Source organism: Crassostrea angulata, chromosome 4, assembly GCF_025612915.1.
Source record: "Crassostrea angulata isolate pt1a10 chromosome 4, ASM2561291v2, whole genome shotgun sequence".
Classification (NCBI taxonomy): domain Eukaryota; kingdom Metazoa; phylum Mollusca; class Bivalvia; order Ostreida; family Ostreidae; genus Magallana; species Magallana angulata.
The window spans coordinates 16,749,093-16,762,689 of NC_069114.1; the positions used below are offsets into that span (position 1 = coordinate 16,749,093).

Consider the following 13,597-nt stretch of genomic DNA (forward strand, 5'->3'; position numbering starts at 1 on the left):
CCTTTTTTCCCTTGAACTTAGAACTGTGTTCTGTGTTCACAGCCATCTTCCACAAATTGAATATTTATCAACCTTTTCATGTCAACCATATATCGTTAAATTAAACATTGTATACGTACTTGTAAATTGAATCTGCGGGCTGAGGACCTTCTAAGATACAGTACTTGTACTGAAAAAAATTGTTTGGACTAAACAAAAGTCTTATTGTATAAAGTTGTATATTTTGAGTTTTCCTTGTTCATTTTTACGAAAGCCCGTAAACTTCTGAATTTTAAAGAAGAAGAAGAAGAAGAGATGTTTAAATTAAAGAAGGGGGGTCTTAAAGGCTTTTAAAATATAGACAATCACATATACTCAATATATATGAGGCAGACCGGAGTCATACCAAAGGCACCCTAAAGCACGAAATGTAAATGACTTGAGGGTGGTAATTTAGATATTGTCTTCAATTTTTTTTAAATTACAATTTTCTAAATTGTTAACAAAGAAAGGTGTCTTAATTTGATAAAGTAATCGGCTATGATCTGTACTTGTATGTCACCTCTGGAATTGCAAACGCGCGCGCGAAACAATTTGACTCGAATTACTTTAAATAATCGAAAGAAAGTGGTGTAAAGCGCGATAACTCTAATGGACACGTTTTACAACGACAGATGACGAGGAAAAGTTTAAAAAGTTTGTTTTTAACATTTGCTGTTATTTTTTCGACAGGTAATTTTGACATCAGAGTGTTATATTCTTGAATATTTTGATTCAACAGCAAAAGAACGGTGTACATGTGGATCAAACTTTAAAAAAGAAAGATTTACCAGTATCCTTAGTTTATGCTTGTTCTTGACTTCTTGTGTATTTCATTTTCAGTATATTGTCATTGTATTCTTAATTGACAGTAAACAAAATCGTTTTAAACACAATGAGTTAAATGAGATAAAAAGTGTTCATTGATATATAACGTTTTGTAAATAATCTATATGTTACCGATCTCGTATTGTATTGAATTGATTTGACTTCCTTTAATATTTTAAAAACTTTTTGCCAAAGTGGAAGTAATATTATGATTTTTTTTTCATTAGCTCTGAGCTCAGATGTGAAGTTGGCCACTACTCCAGATATCAACCTGCTGTATACCTCGGATAATCTTTTTATGCAGATAGTAGAGCCTGAAGAAATAAGCTACGTTTATAAAATCAGGCCAGCAAGAAACTTTGGTGTAGATTTTGTAAGTAATTAGTAGAGCGACTAGAGCCTAGCTATACTGGCCTGCGCCAAGTACCAATTTTTCGCCAGTGCATTATTACATTATTTTATCAAAACATAAAATGATATACAAACTGGTCACATGCCAGTATAATTCCAAGTCCATGAACGTGTTGATGATGCTCAAAAAAATTTCATTTAAAGTTTGTAGCTAATGACTTAGATTACCTATATACCTTTAATGTAGGACATTAGTTTATAGGATGCAAATGAAGAGCTTCAACTTTGACCTATAGTTAATGCTTTCACCTTTAGTATGATCACTGCATTAGATTTCTACCGGTATTTCATACAAACAGAGCAAGAGACAAAACACTTGTGAACTGTCATACCACACACTTGAACCCTCTACATGTACTGATCATGAGCCACTGTTGTACAATATATGTATTTATAGCTGTGATAAGTTTTTTAACTTACATGTACAATAACCACACGATGAAGCATTTAACTTAACACAGAAATGGTTCATATGTTATATCTTTCTTTTACAGGAGAAGGTTTATCACCATATCCCTTTAGTAGTTGCTAACCCCTACAATGGATGTAGTGAATTGCTCAATAAGCGACGTGTAGATGGAGCAGTGGTCTTGATACAAAGAGGGTAAAGATCAATTACATGTATAATGCTTATTCAGTAGTTGTAACTTATCTTTTATAAGTGCTGCTTTAATTTATAAATGTTTTTAGTGCATTTCATAATGTGTAGGACCCCGACATCAAAAGATATGAACCATTGTATTTATATGATCTTTTTTCTGTGCATTCCAATTAGCCTTGATCAAACTCCTGTAGAACCAGTTTCAAAAAGGAAAAAATTGTACTTTTGGAAAAGTAAAAACAAACAGTTACTTTGAAAAATCAAAAAAAAAGAAAAATTCATAACGGTCATAGTTGCAGCTGCATAGATAAAACAATGTATGACTTGTCAATGAAGCTTGTGTGTTTTTGTAGTGACTGTTCCTTTGTGACCAAGACAATCAATGCAGAGAATGCAGGGGCGGTGGCGGTCCTGATTACGGACAACGATGCTCAGAACGACGAGGCTCAGATACAGATGGTACAGGACGGCACAGAGAGGGAGGTCCAGATCCCCAGCCTCTTCCTGCTGGGCAAGGACGGGTAAGAGACGACTCCTGGAGGCAGCGTAGTAACTTTACATCTTTTGTTGAGATTCCATACTCTGGTTTCATCAATAATAGTTGAATAGAGGGATGGGAGGTTGGGGTTCATGTTATATTGGGGGGGGGGGGGTAAAATATTAGGGTTTTTTTCACCAAAAAGTTTACTATTGTTTATTTATGGCATGCACCATTTTCATCATTTATCTGATCAGCGTTAAATTTGAAGGCATGCCATTACTGCAGATACCTGGTTTTTATGAGTTGAGTTGTTAGTAGCCATGCAGCTGTTGTTATAAAGAAAACAATTAATCTATTTTGTTTATTTGTAGATACATGATTAAAGCAACCCTGGAAAAGTATCGAATGGATAGCGCCATTGTAAACATTCCTTTCAACATCACAGGAATGCCCATGATGATCAACAACCAACCTCCATGGACACTTTGGTGATTCTGGTCTCTGCACCAAACCAGTTCTGCCATTAACCCAATCAACAATTAACCTCTATGGACTCTCTGGTGATGATCCTGGTCAAGGCACCAAATCAGTTTAATTATTAACTCAGTCATCCCACCTCCGGACCAAATGTAAATGAAATATAAAATATGCCTTTAGTCCCTGCCCATCCACTCTCTCAATGTGGGCTTTACTATTTAGATGATTCCAATATAATTAGATAAAAAGTTATTCCTGAATTGCCTTTCTTTTATCAACCTAACTGTGATACTCTGGATAGTCTTACATCATTTGCTAGTATTCATATTAATATATTACCAGTATACATGTATTTCTGACTTGGTCAGTGGTAAGCAATAAGAAACAAATATCATATATTGTTATTTGAAACTCTGTTGAATGAATGAGATTGATATTTTTGTAACCCAACTTTGCATGGTTTGGCAGCTTACACTTGTGGTTATGGAGATGAAATACAAACTGGTGCACTTGTTACAATTTTTTTAGTGGTGAATGGTGTTGTATATGAACATGTCTCTTCTCCTATTTTCCTAATTGCAGAATGTTTATGATCTCTGAAATCCTGCTTATCAAAGTGCTGTTAAATTTAATGTGATATGATTGAGATGCAATTTTCTGTCAGGATTCTTTATTGTAAAATTGTAATTTTCTACATAAGTAGACCCCTTAACCCCCCCCCCCCCCCAAAAAAAAATGGTTTAAAAACTTCTGTGTTTCATAAATTTTTGAGGAAACCTATTTTAAGGGTCTGGCTGAGACAGAATTATTGTTCCTATTTGCTATGTATCCCATAGTACAAAAACTTTGTTCTGATAAAATTCATTGCTTAATTTGGGTCATATTTGAGGCTGAAAGTTACAGGTATCTATGCAAAATGATTTTATTTTTCAACAAGGTTCATATGGCTGTTAAAAAAGGCATAATATTTTTATAATATATAGTATATTAACAAAAGGCCTTGACGATAATAACATTCAAACTATGCAATTATCAATTATTGTACTAGCGTTTACCGTATTCAAAATAATAACAGTTACTGTAGCTTCTATTTGTAGCTACTCAATCTGAACATTAGTGTAAATAATATAAAATTCAAAACATTATTTTGGTTGCCCACTTTAATTGTATTGGTACTAGGTGATATGCAAATCTGCTGTCTAGGATTAAACTTGGTCCATTTTCACACTACAGTTCCAAGTCATCCATTGATAGATTGAGATAAGGGAGTGAATATTCCATCAACTGCCAATTCATTTAATACATGTACTGTAATAGCAAATAATGATGCTTCTACCTAAAAATTTTCTGGTTCTAAAAAACTTCAGATTATTTTTTGTTCTTTTATATAGTCAACTTCTGATACATGTATATCTACATTTTAAAACTGTTTTGTCGATATTCAAACCTAAGCAAATTGTATATTAGAAAAAATAGAATTATTTAAGGTAACTCCGTACCTATAAAATTATGGGTTCAAAGTTAAAAAACTTAACTTTTTTTAACTTATTGGACTTGAATTTCATCTAAAAATAAATAAAATATATATGTATCCATACTATTTAAGAAGTAAGGTAATACAAACCAAAGGCTGAAATTATCATCTGAAAATCACACTTTTCCTTGTTTAAAAATTAAATAGAAGTGGATGGATACTTGTTTTTTCTATTTAAATTTCATTGCTTACTATGCCAGAAAACTTAAATTAATTTTAAAAAAAAGAAAAAAAATTTTACATTAGAAAAACTATAGCATTTAGATATATCACTTAGAGAAAAATAGAAAAGAGTTATTTCCCTTTGTAATTATTGAATTATGTCGAATATAAGGATGAAACACGCTTATTAAATATCTCCAAGTAAACAATGATTTGAGTTTTTGATGTGCACCTATAATAACTTAGAAATTACAAATCTACTTGCAAGAATTTTAATGAATTCATGGTTTATGTAAAATGTATGACGTCACAGAAGGGTTAATTTACTTTAAAGGGTGTAAGGTGATTTGATTAGATTGTTCTTTTTATTGTTGCGTTTTTTTTCCTTCCTCAAGATTTGAATGTGTATTTATGATTACCTGATTCTGGAGATGACAGATTGTCCCAGATATGTTTGCATATTACTTTTCATGCAATAAATTTGAAGTCTTTCATATACGTATTTGTTACTTTTATGTTGAGTTTCTGTGATTTGAAATATTATATAACATAGTTGAAGGTACTTTTTAAGAAGTAATCATATGTTAAGCCACACATTGTTTTAAAGTAGCTTATTATGAATTATTGAAATGTATATTTAATAATTTCTCAAGCTATGTGCATGCTCTTTATTAGATTATTTCTATATTAATTTTGTGGCCCATACTTGACAAAGCAAGTCCATCACTATTTTGAAAAGAACTTTGCACATCTGACATCACAATCTTGCTTCCATAATATTTTCACAAACTTCTCATTAAAAATATAAAAAAATAAATTCTCATGTATAATAATTAATTCCCCACATACCAATCCTGTTGTGGCCCCACTCTGATCCCAAAGGGTATACATACACTCGTATATATCATTTGCTTTAATATCATTTTCACCAAATATTTAATCATCTCAATACTACTTTATCTTTGCCTGTTAAAATGGCCACAATACTCGCTTCTACCAAGTTGACATGTCCTTTAATGCATGAATCCGTTACAATATGTGCTAATTTAATTAATATAAGCAACATTTTCCATTTGCAATGTTTAAATAACAGAGGGATAAATCCTGCTTGAATATTACAGCTTTTTTTGCCCCCCTTTCCCTCCAGATAAATAATATATTAAAAAATTACCTATCTTATGCAACTTTTGACCTACAGAGTAAAGGAATGAAACTGACTGCTGTGAGCATGATTTTGTAATAAGCTTGTTTGATCTAACCATGTTTTACTGATTGAAGCAAGTTTGTTAGCTGCCGTTATGCACTATGTATTGAAATGCCATATACATGTGTATGTGATTTGAATGCAAAAGTTGCATAATAAGTTCACAATTATACATTCATCCAATCATATTTTTCAAGCAAAACCCGTGGAAAAAATCAGAAGACACACCAGCTAATTTTACATTAGGAATTTATTCCATTTTCAAAGAACTCCTCACTCTCTTACTTACTAATAACCCAGACACAAGACTTCGTGCTCAACGTAAACCTCAATACTTTTCCCCAATGCAAGACAACATACAATCGGTCTACATTACAAAAAACAGAACAGATTCCCGATGGCTTTCTATCATTTAGAAAAAGAGAGAGAAATGTGCTCTGGAGTACATGAACAAACAATGCTCGATTGATTTTGATCACATCTGTTTAAGAGTCATAACTTTATATAAAAAAATTGTGTTGAGATGGTTTCTTCTATAATAAGGATACATAACATTTGATTTCATTTTTGGGTTTATCAATTTTCCTGTGTGGATAGATACAGCATTGATGTGGAACGACTAAGCAACAACAAAAGTAATAAGAACAATCTTCTTAGTGTATGACAACCATACAGTAAAAGCCAGTTAGATTATAGATCACATGGGTACACATTTATATAAACAAACAAGTGTATGCATTTGATTAATTGCAAGTACTTGTTCAAATTTTAATATAAAATTTTCAAATCATCAGTCGACATTCCTCCAGTACTTTCCCTGTAATAGGTCATTACAATTTCATGGAACAATTCAAAACATTTCATTCATGAACCAAAAAAAAAAAAAAAAAAAAAAAAACCAAATCAACCCTCCAGATTCTTGGAAAAATAGTAAAGAAATTGTAAATCAAAACTTTTATTTCGCTAGGAATTCCACATTCACAGTGCTTTTTCAGAAAGGATAGAGTTTTGATTTACACAAGACAACACATCTTGTTCAAAGTTTTACTTCCTAAAGCAACATGTAAATTACTAAACTACCAAGTGACCTTTTTAATTTATAAAAAGGACACTAAATAGTCGAATGTGATAAAAAGGTACTTCTGAGAAATACTGTGCACATGCTTTAACTTCATTCAAATCTTTGCTTTTCCAATCAATGTAAAGATTTGAAATTTTAAACAGAAATGAACTGTATCAACAAAGTAAGTTTCTCGTACTTGAAAATCAAATGAAATACATTAACTACATGTATAGCAGGGTATAATACATGTACAGTTTTTTTTTCCTGCAGAGCACAAACTGGGTGATGGTTTGGGTTATAAATCACATACTGATCTCTTTCTTGCTACTTGAAAAACAAAACATTAGATTGGAATGGCCTTGTAGTACTGTCTCCTAAGTTTAGCATAAATGGATAGCACATCTATATATCACAGCGGATAGGCAAATCCAATATTGGGGAACAGATAAATTATCATGATATAAGAAAATGTACACACAGTACACATTTAGAAAAGAGAAAACCACATTAGCAAATGATATTACCATCTGCCACTTTTTCATAAGATGTATACACAACTTGGCGTATAATTTTTTCTTAAATGAATATCGACAAGTTACACTACAATTTTTTTCATGAATTAATAGATCAATGAAACAAAAAAAAAATCATTATTTTACAAGCAAATAAATATATATCCTAACACATATCCACTGTCTTTTGGATTTTAAGATGCTTTGAATACAGGTAGGACTCCACTGTCACTCTCAATGGGGTGGGGGTTCCCGATCTGACATTTGAGATGTTGGCATGGGCTTGAACATTGTTTTCTTGACAGCAGCAGGGTTCATTCTATTGTCTCTCTCTCTGCCCCCCGAGAGGGGTCGCCCCGGCAATGGCACGGGATTACTCATGCTGGCCCCTGCTAGTGCAGACATAGAATTACCCCCAGAGTGTGAATTGTACATTTGCTGTACTCCTCCGTGAGAACTGTGACCCTGGCGGACGACAGGCGAGGCGCCTTGAGACGGTCCCCCTCGTGAGCTTGATGACGTCACCCCCGATCCGTTAGCGGCCATACCACCCCCTCCTCCTCCGCCAGTGGGCTGTTGTGCTTTGGCCAACGTTGTAGAACTACTTTTCTCCGACGTAGGTGGCTTTGTAGGAGGAACTTTGTTGTGAGTGCTCGAATTTGAAGGTGACACACTCTCCGGTGCCTCATCACTAGGGGGAGATAACCGCGGAGCCTCTTCCTCTATACAGACTGATGTCTCCTCTAACACATGAAGTTGCTCTGTTAAAGTTGACAACAACAGTTCTTGTACAAATATACTCCTATCATATGCCTCCTGACCGATACTCTTGCTGGCATTATCCGCATTCTCCATACACCTGAAAGAATTCAACAAAATCATGAACAACTGAAAGTAGTTATATTTCATTCAGCTAACATAAAACTTAATAACTGACAGTATTTCATTCACTTTAAATTAAACTGAGGACTAATCTTTAATAAAAAAAAAAAAATCACTATATCATGTTTGTATGATGATTCCTAAATTTGTGTTAAAAGTTATTCAAAAGTCAACTCAAATGCGTTAATAGAGGATGACTTACCTAACCAACAAATACGGAGAGTTAGACTTGGCAGCGTTGTTGGCACTGGTCTGTGCCTGTCCGCCTTGGTTATCTGTCGAGCTCCCTGAATTCGCTGAATTAGTCACATTACTTTTACTAGACTCCACCTGCCGCCTGTTCGGTAGTCTCTCTAGTTGTTGTCTGTAGGGTAGATAAGAGTGTTGTGAGCTCTCCAAACTACAGTCAGAATTAAAAACTGTGAAGAATTTTACAAGAGCCCCCTAAGTGTTTCTCTAATAGAGAAACACTGCAGTCTAGAAACTATAGTCTACATATAGGGACAAAAATAATTTGATTATAATCACTTAATCCTGATGAACGGTCAAGTATTTCGAATAGTATTTAAACATTGATAGGCAATTTTATATGATGATATTTTTTTTTATTAGAAAATTCTTTTTAGGATGAAATGAATTTTAAAACTAAATCATTCAAATTGTCCCATGCACAAACAAATGGAAATTCACAATCAAGCCAAACACCCACCAAAGTACATTGACTGAAAACTAAATTTCCTATTTTCAAAGGAATTTTCCATCAACTAAATAACAAGAATGGTCTGAGGAGCTTCCTTACAAATAAAAGCTACATATGTAAACAGTACCTGAATTATACATGCAAAATCCCGGTATGAATTTTAAAAAAAAATTTTGGCAGGAAGGTTCAATTCAAATGAAATTATTCCTTTGATATTATACTTTATCAATTCTATTTCATAGAACAGTCAAACGATATTTTAGACTCTTATTGTATTTTCTGAAGAGGGTACACATGTCCGCTACAATATCATCATCTAAACATAGTTGCAACTAGTGTACAAAGCAAGCCATATTACTTTACTGTACATGTATGCAAGCAGTCACACCCCTGCCAAAAGTAAAAGTTGAAAGAAAAACCAACCAAAACAAACCCAATTACTGATGGGGGGGGGGGGGGGCCAATCAGCGACCAAACCCGTACCTTGTTGACTGCAGCTGCATCTCGAGCTGTTGTAGCTGTGAAGATACACTCTGTGCTGCCGCAGCTCGACTGCGAACACTGGACAATTGAGACAGAAGCTCGGCAATTGGATCCATGGTGTCCCGTGTGCCGGGAGACAGTCCAGACAGGGCCGACCCTCCAGACGAGAAGTGCATGTTGGCCCGCCTCGTCCTAGTGCCGCTCACACCTCGGCCGGGGTGGGGGATTCTACGAACATGTCGAACTCCCGCTGGTTCATCGTACAGAGTGTTAAGGAAACTGAAATTCGTCAGCTCAAAAACTGACACTCGCAGCTTTCTATTATAATAGAATCTTACAAAATGTTCTTAATTAGTCAATTTGATCAATTTAAAAATGAAAACCAAGTATCAATTCTTTGATGTGATGTACAAATTAACTATCCTCTTCAAGCGCTTCAAATGTAGAAATAAAAAAGGATATGAATTCTCTTGGTGTTCTGTGTTGTATTGAGAGATGTTCTGCAAAATCATCGGTCACACAGTTTGGGTCCCCACCTGGATGTGATGCACAGATAGGACAGACCTGTCAAAGCAACCACATGATATCATAAATATTTTTTAAGGTATTAGGCTTGCCATCAAAATATACACTGTGATAAAGACAAACTGTCCACATATCGAAAGACTAGAAAATACATGTAATATGTGCTGTAAAAAGTTTTGATCACAGGTCAATCTTTTAAGTCAACCCTATATTTTCACTTGATTTCTACTCCAAATATATCTGATAGGCAAGCATAGGTACTAAACATACTCATACGTATACCATTACAAACTGCATTTCCACATGAGCCTAAATAGATTGTATCCAATGAATTTCATTACCATTCTCAATTTATGGAAATAGGTTAAAAATAGCAATAAAAATTCATTTTGTATGTAAGATTTTATTTCAAAATTGTAAAATATTTTACAAAATAATATTTACAACTTAGGACCTTATTATGATTTAACAACTTTTTACATGTCTGACATGCAGTGACAAACTGCATTGTCTCACAATTTGCCTGCACCCCTGTAACTTTATATTACTATATGTATGGATACATCGGCTAATACTGACCACTTCTGTGGAGGCCTCCCCGTGTTCTGCAGTGACGTGCTCATGAAGTGTGGCATCTGTGTAGCCCATCTTTCCACAGTAGGGACAAGTGAAAGACTGAGGTTGTTCTGCTGTTAAAGCTTCTCCTCCATAGTACAAATCTGTGGCAGAAAATCATTGTGTTACAGTTGGGACAGTGCAATGATAATGGAACAAAAGACTAAAGTATACATAACTTGCAAGAAAGCTTGTCACATATTCTAATACAAACAAAGAATACAAATGGGGACTTCATTCTATTGTTTTAGCATTACTCCATCAACTAAGAGAAGTAAATGCAGACAGAATCTTCAATGTGTTTTAAAGTTTCACTTATGTTATCAGTTAGGGTTGTGGTGTTAATGGATTATATTTGCAAATTCCTTTAAAATACATCACCATTTCTGAAGTGATTCACGTGAATGTTTGAAAAATGCTCAAGCCTAAGTAACTCACAAATACATACATGTGCTAATAAAGTTGTTTCCAAAATTAGTTTCAAAGTTACATTTGATTGAAATTTTGGCCTTTTATAATGTCTATTCTAAGTTAATGGTACAGCTGTTTTAACAAGAGCTTGATGTGGCTATCTAGTTTGCTCATCAAAATAGGCTTTCAAAAATTGCCTTCTTTCTTATAATTTGCTAAGAGAAGCTCACTATGTTCATAGAATAAAAAAATTGTTAGTTTTCTCCCCAATATCTAATCAATGCTCAGTTGTGTGAAAATAAGACAGTTCCACTTGAAATCAGAGTCAGACAACTTGTCATTGCATTCGATGTATTCATATCTAGTAACCAAGGAATGGACAATTAACCATAAGTATACCCTTTCTTCATCAAATCGGAGTTAGTAACATAATGCCCAAAGTCTAAGCTCTTCTTAAAATAGCTCTAATTGGGCTGAGTCTTACCAAAATCATTCCTGGTGAGAATACATTGCATCGGGTGGTCAGCTGTGTGCCTGGTTGTTGTAGCACCAGCCTCAAAGCAGGTTGAGCACAAGTCATAGTCGTAGCACACCAGACATTTGTAGCGACGCCCGCGAAAGTTTCCCTTCAGACAAGAATCACAGCTGACCCCTAGGAAGAAAGAAGTACTCATTACTTATCTTTTGTTTGATAAAATGGTATTTGTTTGAAAGCATTTCCAACATCAAATAAAATAACTCATACATGTAACTATATCATCAACAATGATTTGTGATATGTTCCTCTCAACTTGATTACCATTCATTAAGCGTTTGCATTAATAAATAAACACACAGACATTGAAATTCTGAATTAACTTGACACATTACAATAATCTTTTACCTCCCATGTTTATCAAAAGTAATAAATTGGTGTATAAAATATTACATTAAATTAACATAACAAATGAATTGCATTGTCCAATTCATATTTGAACTTGCTCAGTTACCAAACAATACAGATATACCTTTGAAGTTTATAGCTTCAGTTCAAAAAGAAGAAGTTATATGCAAATACTGTACACATAACATATGAGGCTGTTAAAGACTGGCCTGCAAACCCAAACTTCTTATTCATTGTAGCGGATGTGATGCATTTTAATTTATATACAATCTTTTGATTGCCAATGGTTATCATCATCAATTTTAAATCTAATAATATCATGGGATCCTTTTTATGCTTATATGGTAATATGAACAGAGATTTCTCCAGGTGGTAATGAACATAATGATTACCACATGAAGTGTGTACACGTCAGACCGTGCACCCATTCTTACTAGAAAAGATAAAATATGTCCTAAATGTTACTTAATATTTCATTTAGCGATATATATAGACACCTCAAACAGGAGGTATCAGTTACGCAGAAGAAATTACGTTTGTGTTTGTTATGTTTACTAGTTTCGGTTTACGGCTTCCGTTTTGTAACGACAACATAAAATTATATCAAAGATTTCAGTACATTTACTCTTCGTTCATATAATTTAGCTTCACTGTAGTTGAAGTTATTCAAAAGCTGCTTTGAGTTGGCCTAAGACAACGGCTCACAAGGAAACAGAAGTTGGTTTGCAGTTGCCATTTTGGATGAGAAATTATGACTTACCCTCATGTCGAGACATTCTACTCAGAAACGGGAAAATGACCCTTCTGACAAATGCTATTGACTTATTGGATAATTCTACTTTCAGATACAATTAAAAAAGACTATAATCAATCAAACATAAGCTTAATTCAGATAATTCCAAGGTTACATTCTTGGCAAGTGGGTTTCATGATGACGTCACGTTGTTTCTCGTTAGAGCACGAGATATGCTCATCATCATAAATATTATTTTAAATATATGATTATCACCCTCTCTTACATAGCTCAACAAAAATATCATATCACTACAAATTAATAATTTTCTTAATTTATTTTAAAGAAAATTTTAGGTCGGTATTATGTTTGTAGAGCTCTTTTGAAGACCTCGAACCCGACGATATAACATTTAGGTATCAGTCAACTCGTCACCTAATAGAATCGGCACGTACATGTGTGGTTATCGGCAGTGTACTTTGTAAATGTGTTTCAGAGTTTTGGGTAACAATATTACCTGCTAGGCTTTAATTATTTTGTTGATAACCTTACACTTTTCGACATAGTATTGTCGTTTTCCATTAATTAAAAAAAATGTTAAATGCTTTTATGTATATTTTTATTCCAGTGCTAGTGTTTCTCCGCTAAGACGATACGTACACTATTTTTCATCAAGAGGAGGCCTCTGCAAAGTTTTTTCCCCTCAATATTTCTAATATAGAATGTGCTTTAATGTAGTGAACAGATTAGCAAGAATTTTATTCAGAAAAGTAATAGTACCATATACATGTGTAACAGGTTTATCCGTTGATGTAAAGAAGAAATCAACACGTACTCCTGTTAGGGTTCGATTAACGGGCTTTTATTATCACCAGTTAAATAAATAGATTTGACCCTGTAAAAACAATATAACAAGTATGAATATACGGCATAAAACACATGAACTTCAAGTAATTACGTATTGATGTACAATCAATGTCTTGAAGTAATTTAATTTTATAAAGGGAGATAAGTCATATAAGTAAACTACAATTTACATAGTATCTCCTTTATATCAATTTACATGCATTAACA

General features: G+C 33.8%; 2 protein-coding genes across 4 annotated transcripts; one reads left to right on the top strand and one right to left on the bottom strand.

Moving 5' to 3' along the window:
* The first annotated feature begins 601 nt into the window (after nt 1-601).
* LOC128182366 (PRADC1-like protein) lies at nt 602-3,539 on the top strand. Of its 2 annotated transcripts, none has more exons than XM_052850966.1 (5): nt 602-675; nt 1,074-1,219; nt 1,752-1,861; nt 2,212-2,379; nt 2,711-3,539. In XM_052850966.1, the coding sequence occupies exons 1-5, from the start codon at nt 654-656 to the stop codon at nt 2,829-2,831; spliced, it is 567 nt and encodes a 188-aa protein (XP_052706926.1). In that variant the 5' UTR covers nt 602-653; the 3' UTR covers nt 2,832-3,539. The 2 variants fall into 2 exon arrangements, with proteins under 2 accessions (XP_052706926.1, XP_052706925.1); XM_052850965.1 differs by having other exon boundaries at nt 607-711.
* Nucleotides 3,540-5,948: 2,409 nt separating this feature from the next.
* LOC128181264 (E3 ubiquitin-protein ligase KCMF1-like) lies at nt 5,949-12,749 on the bottom strand. 2 transcript variants are annotated; one of them, XM_052849603.1, is made up of 7 exons: nt 12,551-12,749; nt 11,392-11,559; nt 10,461-10,600; nt 9,819-9,920; nt 9,357-9,616; nt 8,376-8,537; nt 5,949-8,150 (listed from the first exon to the last, which is right to left on the bottom strand). In XM_052849603.1, the coding sequence occupies exons 1-7, from the start codon at nt 12,564-12,566 to the stop codon at nt 7,526-7,528; spliced, it is 1,473 nt and encodes a 490-aa protein (XP_052705563.1). In that variant the 5' UTR covers nt 12,567-12,749; the 3' UTR covers nt 5,949-7,525. The 2 variants fall into 2 exon arrangements, with proteins under 2 accessions (XP_052705563.1, XP_052705562.1); XM_052849602.1 differs by having other exon boundaries at nt 8,376-8,573.
* Nucleotides 12,750-13,597: the final 848 nt, after the last annotated feature.